A 24,155-nucleotide genomic window follows, 5' to 3' on the forward strand; every position below is an offset into this window, starting at 1 on the left:
GTTCTGTGTGAAGAATTCCAGTGATTGGAATGAGGGTAATTGTGTGCTGAAAGTTGTGAGGGCATAGTATTACAGTTGGAGATTATGAAAGTAAATATATTGGTAGAAATAGCAATTATTAGTATAACTGAATTGTTGTAAGGAAGAGATTATAGTTTCCTTGTATGTTCAGATATTCAAAATAGAGACGATACATTCAGGAGGTAATTGATTGTGTGACCCTAATGTGAACGCTTAAGCAAGTAGTCATTCTCCGTGTTCGAATCTCCCTATATGAGTTTATTCCCATTAGATTAATTTAGAATAAGTAAAATGAGCAATCACACTCATATATTTAAAAACCAAGAAAATCATTAAAAGTCGTAATGTAGAGTTTTTGGAGCATAAGAGTCCTTGTGAGTACTTGGAGATGTTTCCAAGTGAGAGTAATGGTGTGTTTGTGGACACATCTTTAAATCCAGCAATGAAAGAAGAAAAAAATGATGATGATGCTAGTAAAGATGGTGGAATTCCAAATTAAGATGAAGAATCAAAGAAGGTAGATCATGAGATGCCTAAAATTACAAAAACCACCAATAAAGACAATCAAGATATTGAAGATGATGATGGTGATAAGGAGTACCAATCTTTAAATGTGAAGAGGTAAGTTTTAAGAGAAAAGAAGATTACAAGAGCTATTAGAATGCATGAAGATAAATCTTTATTAAATGAAAGGAGATATCCTTCAAGGGATCGAAAACAACTTGGTGTATGGTGGAAGAACCATATCTTTCCTCAAGTAAATGAAAAACATACGAATATTGCACTCCTTGCTGATCCATTGAATTTGTATGATGCAATGAAGTCCACGGATGCTATGAAGTAAGAGAATACCATAGAAGAAGTGTACAAATCACTCATGGATAATGGAACATGGAAATTAACTCAACTTCTACCAAATTGATCTTCAATTGGTTGTAAGTGGATGTTTAGAACCAAAAAGGATGCAATGGGCAATATTATGAGATATAAGACTAGGTTGGTTGCCAATGGATATTCATAAGTTGTTGGAGTTGATTTCAATGAGACATTTTCTCCCGTGGCTAAATTCACTACCATTAGAACTATCGTGGTAATTGGGGCAGCAATGGACTTCGAAATGTATCAAATGGATGTAAAGACGGCTTTCTTGAATGGAAAGTTGGAAGAAGACATCTACATGGATCAACTTCAAGGATTTTTTAAAGATGGCAAACAAGACCTTATTTATAAATTGAAGAAATCCTTGTATCGGCTCAAGTAATTTTCAAAGGCATGGTACCAACGTATTGTTACATTCTTTGTGAATGAAGGATTTGTAAGGAATGAAGCTGATTATTCATTGTATGTGATGCAATCAAATGAGTTCATATTGATTGTCATCCTCTATGTTGATGATTTGATCATCTCAACCAATACTATGAAAATGATGGATTAGTTGAAAGTAAAGTTAGAAAAAGAATATGAAATGAGTGATTTGAGAGAGCATGACTATTGTTTAGGAGTGGAATTTATGAGAGATCGTGCTAAAAAGACCATTACAATGAACTAAATTAAGTACATTAAAGAGGTACTGAAACGATTCAACATAGAGGAGTATAAGCCTATTGAAATACCTTTGGAAGTCAATTTGAAGTTGATGAAGCTCACGGAAGAAGAGTTTACTGAAGTTGAAGAACAAATGTGAGGTGTTCCATACAAGGCAACAATGGGCTCACTTATATATGCAATGATTGGCACAAGGGTGGATCTTACATATGCGGTGAGTGTTGTGAGTCAACACATGTCAAAGGTTGGACCAATCCATTGAACAACCATCAAAAAGATCATGAGGTACTTAAAAGGTACTTTGAACTTCAAATTATATCTTGGAGGTAATAACATTAGTATGCATGGTTATTATGATGCGGATTGGGTTGGAGATACAAATAATAGAAGGTTAACAACCGGATATGTATTTTTTGTTGGAGCGGGAGCAATTTCACATAATTATAAAAGATAACCAACAATTGCAAGGTCAACAATGGAGGCGAAGTACATGGCAACAAGCCATAGTGTAATGGAGGCAATATGGCTAAGACAACTTTTAGAAGACATTGGAGATGTACAAATGGAAGCAACTTCAATGAAGTGTGATAATCAAGGATGTCTTGTATTTTTAAAGAATCCAAAGTATCATTCAAGGACTAAACACATTGACATTCAACATCACTTTATAAAAAAGAAGATTGAAATGGGAGTGATTGATATGAAGTATTGTGCAACAGAAGACATGCTTGCTAATTTTTTGACAAAAACAATAGTAAAAGAAAGACACCACATGTTGACAAAGGCATTAGGATTGAAAGTCTTTTGACCCATAACAAAGTAGGAGTATTGAAGTAAAAGTACAAAAAGAATAAGTTATTTTGTAAAAGATATTATCTTAGATAAGTTATTAATGGTCAAAGTGTTGATTCTTGGTATATAGAAAGAGCATCCTATGGATATAAGATAAGATCAAGGACCAAGAGTCAAAGTCAAGAAGATAAAGTATGAACTAGAAAATATCCATAAACTATGTAAGAGTAATTAGTGTTTGGCATAGGATACCTTTGTGGTTAATAAGATGCCAAAGGATCCAAGGACCATAGGATACCCTTGAGGTACACTAGATACCAAAGGATCCTAGGACCAAGGATCTTATGTATAAAAGTCAATGAGTGGAAGTTGTCTTGTAAGGCAACAACCACAACCTATAAGCATTGGATGTTGGAAGTGAGAGATATCTTACGATATACTGTCTTTGTATACAACCTTATTGATGCTATGTGTTGTGACTTCAAAGTTTTATTTCTTCAATATTTATAGATATAAGTTTGGTTGTATTAGACTTATGACTTTTTATTTAATTAATTACATTCTTAATTGTACTTTAAAAAAATAAAGATTACAAGATATCCAATTTATTCAAAGATTATATTTTTTTGGAAGGAAATTTAATGATATTAAATACCATAAGACTACTATCACTATTAATTACTACTTTTAGAAGAAATATCTCATAAGTAATGTCTCTAGAAGACAATGCACAATCATCTATGATTTCTATATGAACAAATATTCTTTTCTTTATTAAAAATATATTATATCTTTTCATAATTTTTTTATCTAATAAATAAGCTAAGGCTCCTAAATCTACTAAGGTAGAGGCTTTATGATATTTAGATCCTAAATTAACATCTATTGTAAAATAAAGAGAGGATTTTGAGAAAAAAACAAGACCTTCATTAGGTGTTGTATAAGATTCTAATCGCACAATCTATATTATAATTGGATAAATTTATTTTTTGACATATTGTCTTCTTTAATAGTCGTAATTTTCATTTTATGATTACATTGTTTCTTTTGATAATATTAAGTAATGTACTTTGGTTCTCTATAATATAAATATAATCTTTCTTGATGATGACAAGTCTTTTTTTGCTCAATAAGATTTTTAAAATATAGCACATCAATTTACATATCTTTTACTTTCAAAGGTATGTATTGAAAAGACATCAATTTTGTCATTGAATTGTAATAACGTTAAAGCCTATTTATGTGATTTTTAGACTAAAATTCAAAAAGTTTATTATCACAATTTATAGCAAAATCAATTGCTTGACTCAATGTTTGAGAATCATATAAACTGAGCATCAATTTTTTAACCTCATATTATAATCTATAAAAAATTTGGCTAATCAATGCAATATTATTCTGCTTGATATCAATTATATGTTGTCAAAATTATAAAGCATATAATATTACAAATTGATTTTTTTATTAAAAAATATGAATCTTATTTATTTTAATATAAATTATATTATATTATCTATAAATAGATTAAAACTTTACTAAAAAAGCTTCCAAATTATCTAATATTGGATCATGTTATTTAAGAAAAGATGAAAGCTATAATAATATAAAACCAAAAAGTAATTTTTCAATAAACCTAACTTATCATCCTACAGTTGCATAGCTTTAGAGTTGAAGTTTGATTGCCAATTATACTTGATTGTAAATCTTTAAAAATTTAATCTTGTACCATCAAACTTGACAGATAAGTCAATTCTTGATTTTTTTAATGCTTAAATAGTGTTCTATCATAGAAAAATGGACATAATTTGGTGTAAATGTGAGCATAATTAAAAGCTCCAATGATTAGTTACAATTCTTTTTGTAATTTTTAACATATTTTTATTAATTTTAATACTAATATAACTAATTAATAGATCTAAATTAGTTAAAATTATGACTTTGATCATATCTTTAGGTTATTAATTAGATGGATACTTCTAATAAGTAGTTTGATTGACTATTTTAAAATTCAAAAGGAAAAAAATAGTAAATTTAGAAGGTCTATGATTTCTTTTTCTTGAATTACTTTAAATCTTTTTTTTAGTGATAAAACTACAATTTTAGTAGAATTTCTCTTCTAATTCTTAGGAATTATATCTTAAATTAATCCACAATCTTAATTTTTAATCCAAAAGCTGATTCTAATTTGACTACAGTTAGAAAGTCTCTCAAACCTAATTGCTCTATCTTCTTAATTAATTTTGAGATTTTTAAGCTTAAATTTTATTTTGTAATTTAATTGGATTAAAAATATAAAATCTAATTGTTAAATTAATGATGATCTTAAAAAGATAGAGATAAGCTAAATTTTTGGTGGAATTTCCTCTCATAGTGATTTTAATCACTACTTGAAGTTGAAAAAAGGAAAAATTAGAAAAAATCACAAGCATATTAATTCAAGGCCAATTTATAATTAGGTTTTGGATTTGCCAAGAGTTCATACTTAAGGGAGTTTAAATTTAAGAATGGTGATTATGAAAACTTTGATGGCAAGAGCCCTTGTTGATTTCCAAGTAGGCTAATTAGAATTAGAATTGTAGTTGAATTTTATAACTAAATTAGCAAATTAATTGATTCTTATGATTTAGAACTCAGATTTGGACTTGTAAATAGTTGATCTTAGGATAAAAATATTTTTTAGAGACATTGGTGGTGTTAGTTTTACCAAAAAGGTATTATTTTTAGAATTCTAGGCATTTCCAGCCTTGAAATCGGAGTTGGATTGAGAGTTATTGAAGACCGTTGATCTTGGTTAGGAATTTTTCAATTTTAATGGTGGAGATGTGTCCGCCACTTTTGGGCCTCCTCCCACCTAATTAAGAGGGCTTAGATGACCGAGCTCCCTCTTTCTCTCTCTCCATCTTCTTGTCGCAAAGCCATGGCAAAATGTTCGCTCATCTTGTGAATGCAAATCTTCTTCTTAAAACTTATATGGCCTTGGTTTTAACTCGCTCAGTCTATCTCTTTTTATTTTCTTTCTATGAAACTTTGCAAACAGATTCTACTCACCCTTAGCTTTGTAACGGCATAAGGCATACTTGATTTGAAGTTGTGAAAAATATTTGGCGAGTTTTCAAGGTGGTGGGGGTCTACTACCTTGGCGGTGTAGGAGCATCGGTTTAAAAAATCTCTAACTCGGTGACCACTAACTCAACTTTGATTTGGATTTTTGAAATAAATTCACTCTAAAACTTAGTTTACTAAAAAATTTAAATCACTAATTCTTGATCTATACCAAATTTTAAATGAATTTTTAAATGCGAAGGAATCTACTGCCTCAGCACTATTGAACAACAAGCTTTGAAGAATTGTATCTTAGTACTTACCTATATTTTTTTGCTGAAATTTATTGGAAATAGAACTCTACTAATTCTAATTTTAGGAATGATTATACTTGTCAATTTTAAACTATTAATTGATTTTTCGTAAATTTTTAAGTAGAAGGGGATTTGCTGCCTATGCAGCTCAAGTCACCTCGCTTTGAAAACACACATCTCAGATGTCAAACCTTGGATCACCATAAAATTTGGTAGATAGGAGCAACTCTAAGTCAACCTCAACCACAAAAAAATTTCAAGTGCATAGGAGCTGTGTAAAAATGTTAACAAATTTTTGAACGACAAGGGATCTGCTGCCCTCAACTTGACATACTCTAAGTAAGTTTTCCTTCCCTAATCACCCTCTAATCACATCCTTTTGCACCTAGATTGCTATATTATCATTCATTCGTCTTATTATCATTAATTAATGTTATTTAATAATTTCAAAGAATTTTTACCTCACTTTGGAAATTAATCTTAAACTCTTATCTTTCCATCCATTCTTATCTTTTAAGGATAAAATAAATAAATAAATGAATAAAAATTAATCTGATCTTTTAATTTTTTTCTTTTAATCTTAACCTTTTAACTTTAATTTTTAACCTTTAAATTTAAATTTTTAATTTTAATCTTAATCTTTTAACTTTTACTTTTAACCTTCAACTTTTACTTCCATTACTTTTAAACTTTCACTTAATTTTTAATTATTAATTCTAACTTTAATTTTAATTTTTATTTTAATTTTGTAATCTTCCAACTTTCATCTTTTATCTTAAAAAAATCTTAATATCATGTTAGTGCTGAACTTAAATATTTAAGGCTGTTTATTACTGTATTTCTAATTCTACATGAAGTTTTGTCATAAAAACTTCATCCATAGATAACTTCTTATATAGAACTCCGATTTACATGATTAATACCACCTTCGAAAGCCCTAGACTAACACTCTAGCATGATATTCATTATTTTTATTTTATTTTATTTTAATTCATAATTTTTAGAGTTTAAGTTTGATGGAGTAAGTCTTGGAAGGTACTTAACTAAATGAACTACAAATGCTAAAAATTAAATCATAAAAAGGTATAACTAACTTAGTGTGTTATTGGATTAATCTTGATTATTACATCATTTTGGTTTTTTTTATCTTATAGATGATTTGCATCTCCACATTAATTAATATTGGGCTCTAATATAAGTTGTAATCTAATTAAATGAAATTTAAGTGAGGGAAGAAAAATCCATTCACAGCAAATATTGAAGCAGCTCCAATCATCTCTAAATCTATACTTTCTACCATTTTTGTTCTACTTTGTGGTGGTAAATTGAGTTGATACATTGGAAGAATTAACTCCATCAATTGTTCTTACATTTAAGCCATTGCTTTCTTTATTCACAAGCTTTGTCATCATAATAGATGGAAAAAAATAATAATAATAATATCGCTCAATACAAGTAAAAGTAAGAACTTAAGAATAAAGAAAATATTAAAAAAAATATTAATGTAGAATAGAAAAATTCACAACTTCTAATAAATTAATGTTTTATAAAAAAAATAAAATAAAATAATCCACTCTTAATCAAAAAAAGACAAAGTTCTAAAATTATAAGTATATTCTTGTCAATCTATCAAAAATAAGAACTCGATGAAAGCAAATAAACAAGTAAAACTTTCTCAAAGAATTACAAAATTATAAAAATAAAAAAATATGTATATTAAAAAAAATAGAATGGCTATTGCCAAAAGATAAAAAAACTGAAAACTTCTTAAAACTAAACTAAAAGCAAAAAAAGAATTAATTAGAATGCAGAAGGCTTCACTCTTACTTCTATATATATATTATCTATTTAAGTACTATATGTCAACATTCTATAGGACCTCCAAAACATGTTGACTTTGTACAATATAAATCTTAAGTTGCAAGGCAAGATTTCTATATAGGCACTATAAGTGTAAATTTCACTCCTCAACCTCAATTACAAGATAGCCTCAATCAAGAGTTGCTTGTAATTAGTGGTATGAAGTGAAGTAAGAAAAATGGAAAAAACTAAGAAGAACAATCAAATACAAGTGAAAGAAATGAAATCAAGTAATCACAACACCCAAAACTAAGTTTTAGTTTGTTCACTATATTTTCACTTAAAAAAAAGTAAAATTAAAAAGTAAAAATTATATTTTCAGATATATAATTTTTCTATCATTCCAATGACATAAAAATCATGTAATTCTAAGTTACTATAAGTAAGTTATGATGGATTAAAAATAGAATGTATATAATATAAAAGTTAAGTGAATAATTTTTACCTCAAGAGTAACTTGCTTAAGAAATCAAGAGTTCAAGCCTCACTAAGGCTCACAAGTAGTGTATATTGGTTGTTCAAAGAGGCCTTGAGGCCTTAGTCTTATCTTCCTACTTATACGCAAGGTGCTACAACCCATATGGGAATTATGCACCTCTCTTCTTACAAGGACTATACTAGCTGCTGGTCCTCCTATTTTCTACTAGTAAAACTACTTTTTACATTTTTGACTACACCATGGTGTTTAAAAACATCCAGTTAGCCTAAAAACCTTATATAGTCTTCAAATCTTGCTTCATTTCTTCATAGTGGCTCTCAAGGTGGTAAAACTCAATTTTACTAAGGTCTTGAAATTTTCTTTAAAAATTCATAAAAAAATCCTAAATAAATTATAAATAAATTCAAAAAAATCCTATAATATTTATATAATATTAATATCTATATAAAGCTATATTTTCCTATATTTTTGATTTTTTATAGTAATAAAATGAATTTAAATCCACTAAAAATCCTATTTTTTATGTACATAGCTTAAAAGATATGAAGTTCTTTTTCATGCTTCTTTTAATTATTAATTATTCATTAATAGGATTTTTGTAAGTAATAAATGTAGATATGAGGCCAATATAAAAATTGGTCTTAATTACTAATCATTAATACTCAATAATGAGTAAAAATACTAAACTAATTAAGATAATTACCACTAAGACTTATTAAGATTCTATTTTTGTAATTTTTCTTCTAATAAGACTTTTATACTTATAAATAATTTTTAATTCTAATAAATATTTAAATAATAAAAAATAATCTCTAATCTAAGTATCTATTTTATTAAATGACTCAATACTATATTTTTAATCAATCCAAGAATTAAGATTTAATGGTGGAATTTACAAGTACCACATAGTTAACTTGTTTCATAAGCTACCAATACGTGTGGCATGCGATTAGTTTGTTGAGTAATTTTTAAAATTATTAATTAACTATAAATATATATAAAATCAAAGTAGTATCTATAAAGCTTCTTAAAAGCATCTCTAATAGATATTATAATATTAATCTATATTTATTTCTTTCTATATATTTATATTAAGTAAATAATAATTACAATAAATATATGTTTGTGACACAAGGACATTTTTTTGCTCTTATATAAGACACTATCAATGGCTGAAAAAACCTATTAACTACCTTTGTTGAAAACAGAAATTATAATATTTAATAAATACATTATATTGTATCTTCAACTTTTTTCTATCTAATACAATGATTATATATTCTTTTCATATGATACAAGAGTATATGGTTTTTTAGACTTCATGTCCTTAATACGTTGTTATAAAGATTACTATGCAGCTAAAAAGTCAAGCTTTTATTTTGTAGTCAGTTTTTGTATGAAAAAAAAAATATATCTATCTTTTCTTTTCTTTCTTCTTTTTTTATCTTTTTGAGCTTATTTTTCTTTCCAAAATTAATTCTCACAATATACATAGAAGTAGTTTATATTATGATTACTTTTGTTTTAATTTTATTTATTAAATACTTATATTATTGAATATAAATATAATTAAAGTTTATATCATTTTATTGTAAAAGAATTTAATTTTATAACACCAATTTTCTTAACAAAAAAAATATTATTTTAAACTTTGCACAAAAGAAATTATAAAATTATTTATAGTAATTTAATCTAAATATATAATAATTTTATTTTCTATATTCTAATATAAAAAATGCTATTAGAACATTCAAAGATTTGTTATATTTAAGGATCATGGTGAAAGAGGCTACAAATATTGAAACTTTCGATTTGATAAAATTAAAAAGTCTTTTTAATCAAACAATCAAAAGATTCAAAATTCAAATCCCTCACATTTTCTTATAACTACTAAGATATCATTAGTCTATCTCTTTGCTCTTCAAATACTTTCAGCACTAATAAATCTTGTTGTAACTTTGAAAGATCCAACTAAATCAAAAATATTTTTATTATCAATGTATAATAATTTCTTTTTTATTTTTTAAAATTACTTTTTATTACTTGCATTTAGTTCTTTATAATCTATTATTATATGAAATAATAAAAATATTCTAATGTGATCGAATAAAATTCTAATAAATTCATTTAAAAAACAATAATTCATAACTATTCTTTTTCAAATCTATTATAATGCATTCATCAAAATATTTTTAGCTACTATTCAAATTGATGATTACTTATCAACAAAAAAAATTAAACAGCTCCATATTGAATTCAATCTATTTGTACATTTGACATAACATCAAATATTTTCGAATTTTTATCACTAAACTATAGGTTGCCAATATTTTAATAACTTAATAGAAAAAATAATTATAATTTTAAAATTTTGAAGTAAAAAATTTGATGGAAAGAATTATTTCAGTCATGGAAATTCAAAGATAATATATGTACTTTTGAAATAAAAATTGATGAAAATATTTTAGAAAATAATCTTATATATAAATTTAATAAAAAAATACAAAGAAGTTTATTTAATAGATATAAATAAAATTCACTTGAATTTTGAATATAAATTATTGGTCAATATTAAAAATATAAAATTATAATTATAATTATTCAAAAAGGTGTAAAAAGGATAAATATGAAAAAGTACTTGATTTATCAAATATACATGAAAAAAGAGTTTATAGATTATATAATAAATTAATTATTGACTTATTAGATTTTTTAAGTACTTTCAATGAGATCTAATGTGAATTAATGCATATTAATATCAAATTAGAAGATGAAGATAATATTTTATTTTTTTATCCTTATTTACATTTATCAATCAAAGACTTGATCATTCTTATCATTTTTATTAAACATATTATAAAATTAAATAATTTACTTTATTTCTTTTTTAAATCTAAAAATATAATATAAATATTTTATTAAGAGACTTTAAAATTTCAATAATTATTTTTAAATTATATAAAAAGTGAATTATTAGAAGATTTTTTTATTCAAATCTAAAGTTTGAATATGAAATTTATATATATATATATATATATATATATATATATATATATATAGATATATATAGATATACATACATATACATATATATACATACATACAATACATTGAATCATTTCATTTTAAGTAAAAAAATAAAATAAAAAATTAGATAAAATAAATACAAATAACTTTAAAATATTTTTACTATAATTACTTGAAAGTCATAAAAAATAATAATTTTAATTTTATATATAATATCATTTTTTAAAGAATTAATTTTACATCTGTAGCTTATAAAACACAAAAAATCATATTAATTGATATAAATACATTATACTCAATTATAAAAATGAATAATTTTAACACTAATATTTAATAAAATTCTAAAAACTATGATTGATATTCAAAATGCTCTTAAATTATATAAATATTTGATATTTTAAGATAAACTAGACTAATCTATAAGTCTATTACTTTTTATTTTCTTAAAAGATCTACTCTTACAATAACTAGAAGAAGAAAAATTATTTGAATATTAATTTAAATGACAAATTTAATCTTATAACTTTCTTTTAAGCTCAAAATACTTAATATTACTTCTATTTATATAATATTTATAATATTTTATAATAATTAATTAAAAAGATTATTATTAAGATATTTTATAATCTATCTATCTAATGTTGATATGTTTAGTAGGCTTGCCAATTATTTTAGACTCTAACAACAATATAATTTATGTCTCATATAGTTAGAAATTAGAATATATTGTAAATGCTATGAATTTATGTAATTCTAATGTTGTCATGGACATACATAGATATTCTAGTAAATAGTTACATGATTAAGTAGGAATAGGTAAAAGTAGATAAAAATAGATTAATTTTATAAGATCTTTTAAAGAAGCCTCCTAAAAGCTTCATAGATGTTGCTTGACTTCACACCTATTTATAATTGATTGATAGCTAGAAACTTGGTCAATAAGTTAACCATGTATTGATAGCTTGCGAAACAAACTAACTATGTGGTGCACATATAAAAAACTTGCTTTGCAACTTAAGATATGTATCTTGCAAAGTCAACACATTTTGGAGGTTCTATAGGATATTGCTACATTATCGTATTACGTGTTGTTTTGCTTGGGAATGCACCAAGCACCTAGTTATGGAAGGTGAGGTTGTGTTTTACAAACATCTAAGAAACTCTAATAGGTTTCACCCATATGAAAAGAATATAATCCAAATTTCAATTCAAAAGTGCTAAAAAAAACTCTTCTTAATAGTTTCAATTATATATAAATCTCAATTACCTTGTTACTTTCATATTTAAGTAATTTAGATTTTTCTTGTAAGCTCCAACTTTAATCAGTGAACTTTGACAAGCTGCAACTTCTAATCTAACCATCCACTTAATGTGAAATTCTGCATGCAATTTTCAATGTAAGTCTTCTATACATAAAAAATTTTTCAGTCTAATTCAACTTACAAATTGTGAGAAAACCTCCAAAAATTGCACTGATATCACTCGACTGTGAACTTGAAAGGTAAAGCAAAAGTTCCAATAGTATTTTCTCTTTCTCCAACTATTAACTTCGACTCAAAATTGGTGTGCAGCTTGATCTTTAAGTCTTTCAACACCATGCCAAATTACACCTTGATCCAAGTAGTAGATCTTTAGATATCATAGATATCCTACCCAATCTCAAACTGCCAACTTCTAATATGTACTTGTACCAAAACCTAGATATCTCTCAATTGCATTATTGGATTACCACAAAATTTTATATCAACAATGAACATCTAATTAACCAAGTACTATCAAAATTTAAACTATAGATGTGATACCAATTTTATGAACTAGCCAAGAGTAATAGCCTTAATTTCATTGCATATTTTTAAGTTGCCAATACAAACCTTGACTTCTGACAATAATTTTTAAGTCTTTCCAAATTCTATCAAAATCAACCTTATATCTTTGGAACAAGCTCTAACCTATTTCTTAAACTCTAATCTCTGATCTTCAAATGAATCCCTATTTTGCCCTAGGCAGTCATTTTAGTAGCTAGAGGTTTGATTTCAACCTTGTCTCATAAACAGTCAACCCTTGAGTATCAATCTAACCTATCTTAAGGAGTTTTTAGTCCAATCTTATCCTCAACTTAATCCTAGTATCAACTATATTAATTATTTACCTCTTCTAATCTGATTTTATGAATTTATGGTCTTTCTAAGGCAGTAAAAGAGTATCTTCAAGTAGAAGGTAAAATTATTAATTAACCTTCAATCTACTAACTATTAAGATAAGAAAATAACCTAAGAAGCTTTTATAAAAGCTATGTTTAGATACCTTGAATTATTATTGAATCAAGATAATTGGATATTAATTAGAAATTTAATTTTGATTATAGTTTTATTATATAGTCGTATTACATCATGACAACATAGCTCTTAGTTAAAAGTATATATGGAGGCAAGAGTGAAGCCTTCTTCACTCTTGTCAACGTCTTTTTAGTCCTTAGTCTTATTTCGAGACTTTCTAGTCTTCTTGTTATTGGCAATAGCCATTCTAGTTCAATATTATATCATCTTTGAATGACTTTCTAGTTCCATTCAATGATAAACAAGTATGTTGAGGATTTTCTTTCTTTGAGATTTATATCCTTGAGAGTTTTACAAAAGTGCTAACATAATATTTCTGTCTTGTTTAAGAAGGGAGTGGATTATCGCACTTCTATTGTTATATTTTGAAGATTGTAGACTACTTACCTTTAAACAAAAAAAATTATTTTCTAACACTGATCTTTTCCTTAAAGAGATTAGATTACCCCTCTTTATGGAAATTTTTATTAGAGTTTGTGGATTATCCTCTTTTAATCTAAATTTTTAAGTTTTTTTGAGTTATTTATGGGAGAAAAGATTACAAGTGCTACTCTTAGTAGAAGTGAAAATAGATTTGCAACTATTGCAAATCTTCATGAGTTTGTCAACACTTTAAGAATGGAAATCTCACGTATTCACAATGTCAATGATGGAGGTACTATGTCTATACCTATAGAAGAAGTTCAAAATCTATCGTAAGAAGTTGTGCAGTTGAAAAAAGTAAATTGATTTCACAACCAAATCCAACGAGTTTTGCTTCTACAAATATGATAGGAACAAAGATTAGTATGCTTGAGAAGTTTGATGGAATAAGATCAAAATTTTGAAGATTTTTGCAACAAGTCAAGTTTTATTTAAGATTGCATTATTTCCAATACTCTAATAGATTTACTCAAGTTAGATTTATAGGTGCACTTCTATCAAAAAGTGTTCTTTTTTTATTTGCACTTTTAATGGAAAAAGATTTATAACTCCTCTGTGATTTGAATTCATTCTTAGAAGTGTTTATGGCTACATTCAAAGAAAGTGATTGAGAAAGAGTAACAGAGATTAAGTTCTTATCTTTGCGGTAAGAATCACGATCAGCCACCATATATGCCATTGAATTTTAAAACCTCGCTTGTAATGTAGACTGGAATAACAAAGCCCTTATTAATCAATTTTGATATAGATTGAAGGATAATGTCAAAGATTTATTATCGACAATGCCAAAGACAAAATCTTTGGAATAATTTATTACTCAAGTCATTGCATGTAACAATCGATTATTTCAAAGACATCAAGAATAAAGATATGGCTAGATAGGAACAAATCAAATAATGACAGTAACTTCTAAGTTTTCAGAAACTTATTTATCAAAGCCAGAATCAATGTTAATTGATATAGTACATTTTAAATCTCGCACAAAGTAGAAAAAGATTTGACAAGGTAAAGAGAGCTTATGCTTATATTGTAGAGAAGCTAAATATACTACTCAAAATTATCCAAAGAAACAATGTAATTACAAAATGAGAAGCACGATTGCTAAAGAAGATAGTATGTTTGCACAAGTTGCTCCAACTACAATAGAGATTGTGTGGCTGGAATCATGTAAAATATCTAATAAAGGTCCTATTCTCTCTTATGATCTTTCATCTTTTTTTGTAATAGAAGTCTGTTTAGTATCAAAAAATTATATAGGCTTAGTTCTGTTGGATTCAAGAACCTCAGTTTGTTTTATAGATGAAGATTTTTTCAAAAAACAAAATATATCTTTAATTAAGAAAATCAAATCCGTGCATGTAGAAGTGATAGATAGATGTTCATTATCTTTTGGAGATATTATACATGAAATTATTCCTATAGAAGTAGCAACTAATAGTTACAATAGTTTAAGTAATATTTAATATGATTAAATATCCTTCTAATCCTATCATTTTAGGATTATTATGATTAGAAAGATATAACCTTCAAATAGACTGGATTTTTTGCAATCTTGATTTTTCTCAAAGTTTAGTTCAAGGTCATGCTAAATAAGTAGAAATCAATAAGTTTAGTATATCCAAATTCTTATTGATATGTACAAAAGCTTTCATGCATGTCGCAAATAAAGGATAATCTTTTGCTACATATGCCACATCTATTGTTGATAAAAAGAAGATATCAAGTGGTATTCCTAGCCAGTATTAAGATCTCTTAGATGTTTTTGAAAAGAAGAATGCAAATATTCTTTTGAAGTATCATCCTTATGATTGTACCATCAATCTTCAAGAAAGAACTCAACTACTATTTGAACCAATCTATAGCCTATAACAAAATGAGTTGCATGCACTCAAAGAATATATTGATGAGAACTCGGCTAAAAACTTTATACACCATTCTAAATCTCGAGTCGGCACTTCTATCTTATTTGTAAAGAAAAAAGATGAATCTTTGTAAATATATGTCGATTATCGAGGACTTAATAAGATCACCATCAAGAATAAGTATCTTCTACCTTTGTTTTTAGAATTTTTTTATCAACTAAATCAAACAAAGATTTATACAAAAATAGATCTATGAGGAGCATATTATTTGATTCACATCAAAAAAAGAAATGAATGGAAGATTACTTTCTAAACTAAATATGGATATTTTGAATATAATGTCATATCTTTTGGACTTACGAATGCACCAATTGCTTTTCAACATCTAATGAATGATGATTTTATTTTTTTTTATTTAAATGATATTTTAATCTATTCTAATAATATAAAAAGGTATAAAGTTCATATCTATCATGTGTTATAAAAAGCTAAGAGATGCAAGATTATATATAAAGATGGAAAAGTATGTATTCTACACTACTCAAGTTGACTTTTTGGAATACTTCATTTCCAATGAAGGCCTTATGATGGATCCAAAGAAGATCCAAAGTATAATAGATTGAAAGATTTCAAGAATAATAAGAGATATGCAATGCTTTTTGGATTTTGCCAATTATTACCAAATCTTTATCAATTTTTTTTTTCAAGTTACAACTCCACTTACACGTTTAACTTATAAAGACAAACTTAAGTAGAATAAAGAAATCAAAGCATCATTTTTTTCTTTGAAGAAAGAATTTACTTTTGCACCAACTTTATATCATGTTGACTTTTCTAAGGTATTTTTTATGGAAATAGATGCATCAAACTTTGCCTTGAATGTAATATTGTTACAAATAGAAATAGATGACAAATTCCATCCAATAGCTTTTCATTCCAGGAAATTTTCAATGGCCAAGATTAATTATGAGATCTACAACAAACAACTTCTTGTAATTGTAGATTCATTTCAAGAATGGCATCACTATCTAGAAGGTGCTTCAAGTCCAATCACATTATATATAAATCATAAGAACCTCAAGTATTTTATATTAGCACATGTTTTAAATTGTCGCCAAGTCCGTTGTAGCATGTTGTTATTAAGATTTGATTTCAGAATCAGATATTGACCTAGAAAAAAAAGAAGGTTTATCAAATGCTCAATCTAAACGCTCTTATCATATACCAAAAGAAGAAGACATATCTTTTGTTTAACAAAGAACAATTCTCTTGAAGCCAAAGCATTTTTAACTTTGAGCAATGAAATCAACATTGACTATTGATTTGATCTTTGACAAACAAATTCAATCAAGTATGTCATTTGATCCTCTTATTCATGATATCAAGAAATTTTCTTCTAAGTCTTATGATGTTTCAAAGTTCAAGTTCAAGAACAACCTATTCTATTTTGAGGAATGCATATATGTTCCAGAAAGAAAAGCACATTTACGTCTTTTTTAAGTACATCATGACTTTTCAATAGCAAGACATTTTGGATACAACAAGACTTTAGAGCTTATATCTAGAGATTTTTGGTGGCCGCAAATATGAAAGGCAATAAAAGACTTTGTTTAATCATGTGATATTTGTTCAAGATCAAAAACTCCTTGTCATCAATCTTATAGACTTTTTCAACCATTGCCTATATTTGAAGAACCATGGTCTTCCATTTCTATGGATATTATTATAGATCTTTCAAATTCAAATTCATATGACCCTACATTCATAATCGCAGATCAATTCACTAAAATGGCACATTTTGTATCATATACAAAATCTATTTCAGGTGAAGAAATAATTAAGCTTTTCATTGACAATATCTCTCACTATCATGGATTGCCAAAAGATATTATATTGAATAGGGGGACTCAATTTGTATCAAGATTCTAGAGAACTCTATTCAAGATTCTAAAGGTGGATATAAAGCTCTCTTCAACTTTTCATCTTGAAACTTATGGATAAATAGAACTAATAAATCAAGTTTTGGAGTAGTATTTGAGGTGTATCATCAACTATCATCAAGATGACTGAACAATTCTTTTGCCATTGACAGAGTTTACATACAATAATTTAATATATTCTTCTACTCAATAAATATATCTCTTTGCCAATTATAGTTATCATCCACAACTTGATACTTTTGACTTTTCAAAAGTTGATGATCTTGCAGTATAAGATTTAGCAAATTCTTTGTCAAACACATTGTATCTTGCTATTTATTCAAGAAAAGTGTTTGGTATCACAACCTTGGAAGTGACTTTCAATATTTGGTGATTTTATTAGAGGTAGGAACAACTCCTAATGGTATTTCAAATGTTTTATTTGAAAGAAGTTATGAAGGACTCAACAATGACCACATAATAGGATGGTCTTCTTGCCCTAGTATGGAATACTATCGATGGCTGAGAGAGCCTATTAATCAACTTCGAACAAAGATTGGAGTATGTGGCAAATACAATTTGCCGCATCTTAGATTTTCTCAACATATGAAGACCACTCCTTATAGAACTCGTTCCTAGAAGGAGAGATAATGTCATAGACATACATAAGTATTCTAGTAAATATCTATATGATTAAGTAGGAATAGGTAAAAGTAGATAAAAATAGATTAACTTCATAAGACTTTTTAAAAAAGCTTTATAGATGCTACTTGATTTTACATGTGTTTGTACTTGATTGGTAGGCTAGAAACTTGATCAATAAATTAACCACATCTTGGTAGCTTACAGAACAAGCTAACTATGTGGCATGCATATAGAAAACTTGCCTTGCAAGTTAAGATACGTGTCTTACAAAGACAACACATTTGGAGGTCATATATGACATCGCCATATAGTTCCTAATTAAGAATATATATAGAGGCAAGAGTGAAGTCTTCTTCACTCTTATCAATGTCTTTCTAGTCCTTAGTCTTGTTTCAAGATTTTCTAGTCTTCTTATTTTTAGCAATAGCCATTCCAGTTCAATATTATATCATCTTTAAGTAACTTTCTAGTTCCTTTTAGTAATACACAAGTGTGTTGAGGATTTTCTTTCTTCAAGATTCATGTCTTTGACAAATGCATAGCTTTTAAAAATTGTAATTGTACATATGTTTATAAAATATTAGTAAAATAAATATTTATATTATCTTTTAATTTAAATACATATATATATATGGTTATATATTATATTATTTAACATTATTAATTAAATTTTTTCCAATCAAAGTATCAATGAATTTAATTTTTAACATTAACTATCATTTAATTCATTACTATTATTACTATGTAATAAATTATCAAATAATTTGTAGATGTCAATCAAATCAGTTTTTTTCAATCATGCATTCATCAATGTATGAAGCAAATTCATGTGAAATACATATCTTTCTGACATGTGTAAGATATAACATATGTAAAATATTGGTAAGAAACTCAAAATACAACATAGTCATTAATATATTATATATGTTTATATTATTATACTTTAACTAATTTATTACTATCATTGTAGTTCTGTGTTTTCCAGCAATCATTGGAATTCTAAATGAAAATAAAATTCTAGTGTATAAATAAATAAATAATCTGTATTATCATGAGATTCAAAAGAAAAAAGCATAATAAAATAGACCGAAAAAATTCCACTAGGACTGATAAAAATTTCACCACCTTGGAAAGGCAATGAATGCAAAAAATGTTATTAAACAAGTAAAGAAACAAAAAAATAAAAATAAAGGAATAAATAAATAAAAATTATGCAAGCACGAACACTGAAGGGTGGTTGAGTGCAGATGGCGGGAACCCAATCCAGAGGATTCACGAAGATACCGGACGGAACGGTGATGTGGTTGGCCACTGGGAGAACCAGGGACTGGATCATCGGGAAACTGGGCCAACAAGGTATGGGCGGATGGGAGTCGCGGGTACAACCGGTAACACGGCCACCGGGAGAAGCAGTAGCCAGTCACCGGGGAACGGGGCCAACAGGAGAAGTGAGGAAGGGAGTCGCGGGCACAACCGGTGACGCCGTGCATCTAGCTCGCCAGCCAGCCCTTCACCGCAGCGTGGAGCTGCTGTCCCTGGTGTTGTTGCAAAAGGGGCTAGAATCACACCATCGTTCTGCCGCTTCCATGCTTCCCCTCCTCGATTCGGAGTCAGGAATCAGGTCTTGGGTTGATTAGGAGGTGATCCATCTGCGCGCAATCTTCTTCTGCCTCAGTAGGCACAATTGTGACTCAGCCATGGCTGCTGCGATGCAGAATGCGAGGTCGCGGCTTTCTGCCCTTGTGGCTTCTAGTCGATTCCTCTCCTTCTCCTCCCGTGCCGCGTCGTCGTCGTCGTCGTCTGTTCCCCACCATGATTTCGACCCGTCACGCCGATCGTTCTCTAGCGAAAGCGACCATGAGAAGCTCATCACGGCTACTTTGTTTCCTGGCGATGGCATTGGGCCTGAGATCGCTGTGTCTGTGAAGGAGGTGAGGATGATGTGCATGTTTGTTTTTGGGTGCTGGGAATTTAGCCCTTGTGGTAGCGAACTTTGGGAGCACACTTTTGAATTTTGTATCTGTTGTTGTCGTCGTTGTTGTTGTTGTTTATTTATTTATTTATTTATTCTTGTAATTGGCATGACTTTGCACCCGTGAACTTACACCCTGAATTCTTACAGATTTTTGAGGCCGTCAAAGCCCCTATCCAGTGGGAGGAGCATTGGGTGGGTACTAAGGTCGATCCGCGAACTGGCAGCTTTCTCACATGGGAAAGCATGGAATCTGTGCGGAGAAACGGGATTGGTCTGAAGGGTCCCATGACCACCCCTATCGGCAAGGGTTTCAAGTCCCTTAATTTGACCCTAAGGAAGGAACTAGGTTTGTACGCGAATGTCAGACCATGTCTGAGTATTCCAGGATATAAGACACGGTATGACAATGTTGACCTGGTCACCATTCGAGAAAACACTGAAGGCGAGTACAGTGGGTTGGAACATCAGGTGGGTTCTGAATGCCGTAAGTCTCTGAGGCTATATTTCGAATTACTCTTTCTTTGGGTCGTAGAGGAAATGAGTTTCAATACTTTCAGGATCAGGTGTATCTTGTTGATTTAAGAGTGTTGTGGTTTTACCCTCTCATGTGAATGCTTCCAGAATTTTACGAACTTGGGGTACGGCTTGTTCTTATATGTCAAAAGCGTCCATCATGTATACCAATAACGCATTCCTTGGAGAGGATCTGAATGTTCTGTGAACATGAATTTGTTAATTAAAGGTATTGAGCTCCAAGTTCGTTTGCTTTCTTAGGTGGTGAGCGGGGTGGTGGAGAGCATAAAAATTATTACCAAGAATGCAAGTATGCGCGTGGCTAAGTACGCATTCCACTATGCTCGCTTACACGGCAGGAAGCGTGTCTCTGTCATTCACAAAGCAAATATCATGAAGAAAACAGATGGATTATTTTTGGAGGTAAATATCGTTGTTGAAGGTCCATACTAGCTATTCCTTTTGAATTGAATCCGAATCGTTGCCACCAAAATTGATTTGGATTCTTAGAGTATTCAATCAAGGACGATTTGAAAGAAGGTGTAGTAGGAAACATTGCTTACATGGGTCGGTCGATGTTACAGTGTTGCAGGGAAATAGCTGCTGAGTACCCAGACATTGTGTATGAAGAGGTCATCATTGACAATTGCTGCATGATGGTAAGTTTCATCAACCTTCTAATCGTTAGAGAATGTGGATTCGAATTTGAAGGAACCAGTCCTAGTTAAATTTATGCGTACATTTAGTTTGGACTAGTGAAATTTAGGCATAAACCCGATTTTGAGGTGCTCCTATTTTATGCTGTGTTTCCATGTTTAGTGTTTCAAAACATATTAGAAATGATTTGAGCAGGTATTGGTAATCAGAATGGAAAATTTGGTTGTCCAGTTTGTTTTTTTTATTATTCCTAAAGCAGTTCTGGTATTTTGTACGCCACACTTTTACATGCATTTGATGATATTGACATATAGAATCCGAAACCTGATTGTCTTTAATCTTTTAATGTCATAATAGTAATCCATAACTCATAAATTTTAAGCATGTGCGGTACATGGATTTTCTAGAAACTATTTTTAGTATGTTTTGCATTTGGGATTAGTGATATGAAGAGAATAACACACACTCACATATATATATATATATATATATATATATATATATAAATCCATTTGCCGTGTTCCTTGTGCAGTTGGTAAAGAACCCCGCATTATTTGATGTATTGGTAATGCCTAATCTTTACGGTGATATCATCAGCGATTTGTGCGCTGGTCTAATTGGCGGTCTAGGGCTGACGCCTAGGTAGGATTGACTTCTCAAAACTTGATAACATTCTTGAAGTGCTGAGCATGTATTGGTGATTGCAAATTAGTTCTAGGACGGGAGAGGCCTTTAAATCAGAAAGTAGTTAGTTGGAGTTTCAGCTTCAATTTGTGTCGGCTACTGGTTTCTGCTCTTCTTGTAAGGCCTGAAAATGAAGCTTCATGGAAACCTTCATTTTGCTCGACCGTACACTTGCAGCAGTTTGGATGATTTGTGAGCTCCAAATTAAGTGGAACACAGGCTTTTTATATGCTCAAATAGACCTAGTTCATTTTTGAAATGCTGTTAATGACCTGTTCTGAGCGACTCGGACTTATTTTTAGACAATGACGTTGCTTATGGTGTGATTTTGGGTGGTGGATAACAGTGGAAACATTGGAGATAATGGATTGGCCTTGATGGAAGCTGTGCATGGAACGGCTCCTGATATTGCTGGCAAGGTTGTATTCCTCTCGATCTCCAATGCTAGTTACTCTGGATCGTCCATGTTATGGCAGTAAATTATGTAGCTCAATGACTATTTCCACGCCAATTTTTTGGTGGTAGTATCAACGGATTGCTTGAATCGTTTTTGTCTGATTTGCTCTTTGGGGCGTTTTTTAATCTTGGAAGCGAAAATTTTACAAGTTAATTTTTAATGATGTCCTGGCATTTGGATGTCTCATCAAAATTTTAAAAAGTGAAAATAGTGTTCTTAAGTCTTTTTCTAAATGTAAATTTTAAATAGTTGTAGATTTAGTAAGTTAACAGTCCTAGATACTCTCCTATACGGAGGAACAAAATGGTAACATTTACTGCTCTTCATCATGTTAGGGGGTAAAACCTGTTGGTGGTTGACTCTGCTGCGGATGTTTGGTTGAGATTTCGGATAATGAGAAAACTAGGTCAAGACTGTATCTTGGTTGTCTGGAATTGGAAACCAGCTTTACTGACTTTTCACATGAACATTGATATTGCTTTCACAGAATTTGGCGAATCCAACGGCCCTGTTGTTGAGCTCTGTGATGATGCTACATCATCTGAAGTTGCACAACTACGCGGATCAAATCCACAGTGCTGTGCTGAAGACAATTTCGGAGGGGAAGTATCTTACTTCTGATCTTGGTGGCAAATCTACCACCTCGGACTACACCAAAGCACTCATTGACAACCTTTGAGCGATCTGTGGCATTGTGTGCCAGGAAGGGCTCATGTACTTCGACCAGGGATGCTTCTGCAACGCTATTGATAAACAAAAGTTCCCGAAGTCATACGAGGATAGACTTGCAGTGGGAATGCAAAGCAAGTGGCAACTTGTGTACAAAACTCCCGTATCCCATCTTTTAAGCATGGATGATGAATGTCCACCTGGAGCGTGAAGATTATTATGGAAGGTGGTTCACATTATTATTTGTGAGGGGTTTTCGCGCTTTCCTCCCGTAATTAGTGGACACAGGGTAGACATTGTGCTGTATTACTGTTTTCTCTCAACAGTACATCAAAACATCACCGTCCTCAGGAGTTCTTTTACCAGCTTGTCAGCATCATGAGCAATAAACAAATCGATTTTATTTTTTTTTCAATTTTTTTGTAAAACGTAATTTACATTTAAAATCGTTTCGTGATGGTTCTCATCATGTATAGAATTAGTTTATATTTCTGAATGTTCACTGTTTGGTTGCAAGTTAACAAGCTGTTAATCCTCAACCGCATTGTTGCAACCTTTACACTTCAACACCATGTATTTGCTGATCGTGCAATAGAAACTCGCCCTCTCAATCTTCAAACTACGTATTGAATGCCGTACCATTCTTCAGTTCGTGATCCATTCTCGAAAACAATATTCACCTTCCCAAATTTAGACATCCCACACGGCCCTCGCCGCAGTACCACTACTTTACACCCAACATATCCCAAAGGGTATAATGTTCAAGATGCCGTTTTCGCAGCCAGAGCAGGTGCTTAATGCACAACTGAAAACGGCGAAATCCACACCCTGTCGTCGCGAGATCTCATGTCAAACCTTTTCCCAAATGGTCAAAAATATCGTAAAAAAAACACAGGCGACCAATGATGGAATGATATCATCATCTGCTCAGACGGGAAAGAGTGGTATCTACGCGCGAGAGAGGAGGCGGCAGTG

General features: G+C 29.6%; 1 protein-coding gene across 1 annotated transcript; it reads left to right on the top strand.

Moving 5' to 3' along the window:
• The first annotated feature begins 19,755 nt into the window (after nt 1-19,755).
• Nucleotides 19,756-23,595, top strand: LOC112292348 (isocitrate dehydrogenase [NAD] catalytic subunit 5, mitochondrial). Its single transcript, XM_024540710.3, has 7 exons — nt 19,756-20,156; nt 20,348-20,668; nt 20,975-21,136; nt 21,298-21,372; nt 21,903-22,012; nt 22,401-22,473; nt 22,999-23,595. Exons 1-7 carry the CDS (start codon nt 19,923-19,925, stop codon nt 23,188-23,190), a joined length of 1,167 nt encoding a protein of 388 aa, XP_024396478.1. The 5' UTR covers nt 19,756-19,922; the 3' UTR covers nt 23,191-23,595.
• Nucleotides 23,596-24,155: the final 560 nt, after the last annotated feature.

The sequence above is a fragment of the Physcomitrium patens genome, chromosome 15, assembly GCF_059467195.1.
Source record: "Physcomitrium patens ecotype Gransden chromosome 15, ASM5946719v1, whole genome shotgun sequence".
In the NCBI taxonomy this organism is placed as follows: domain Eukaryota; kingdom Viridiplantae; phylum Streptophyta; class Bryopsida; order Funariales; family Funariaceae; genus Physcomitrium; species Physcomitrium patens.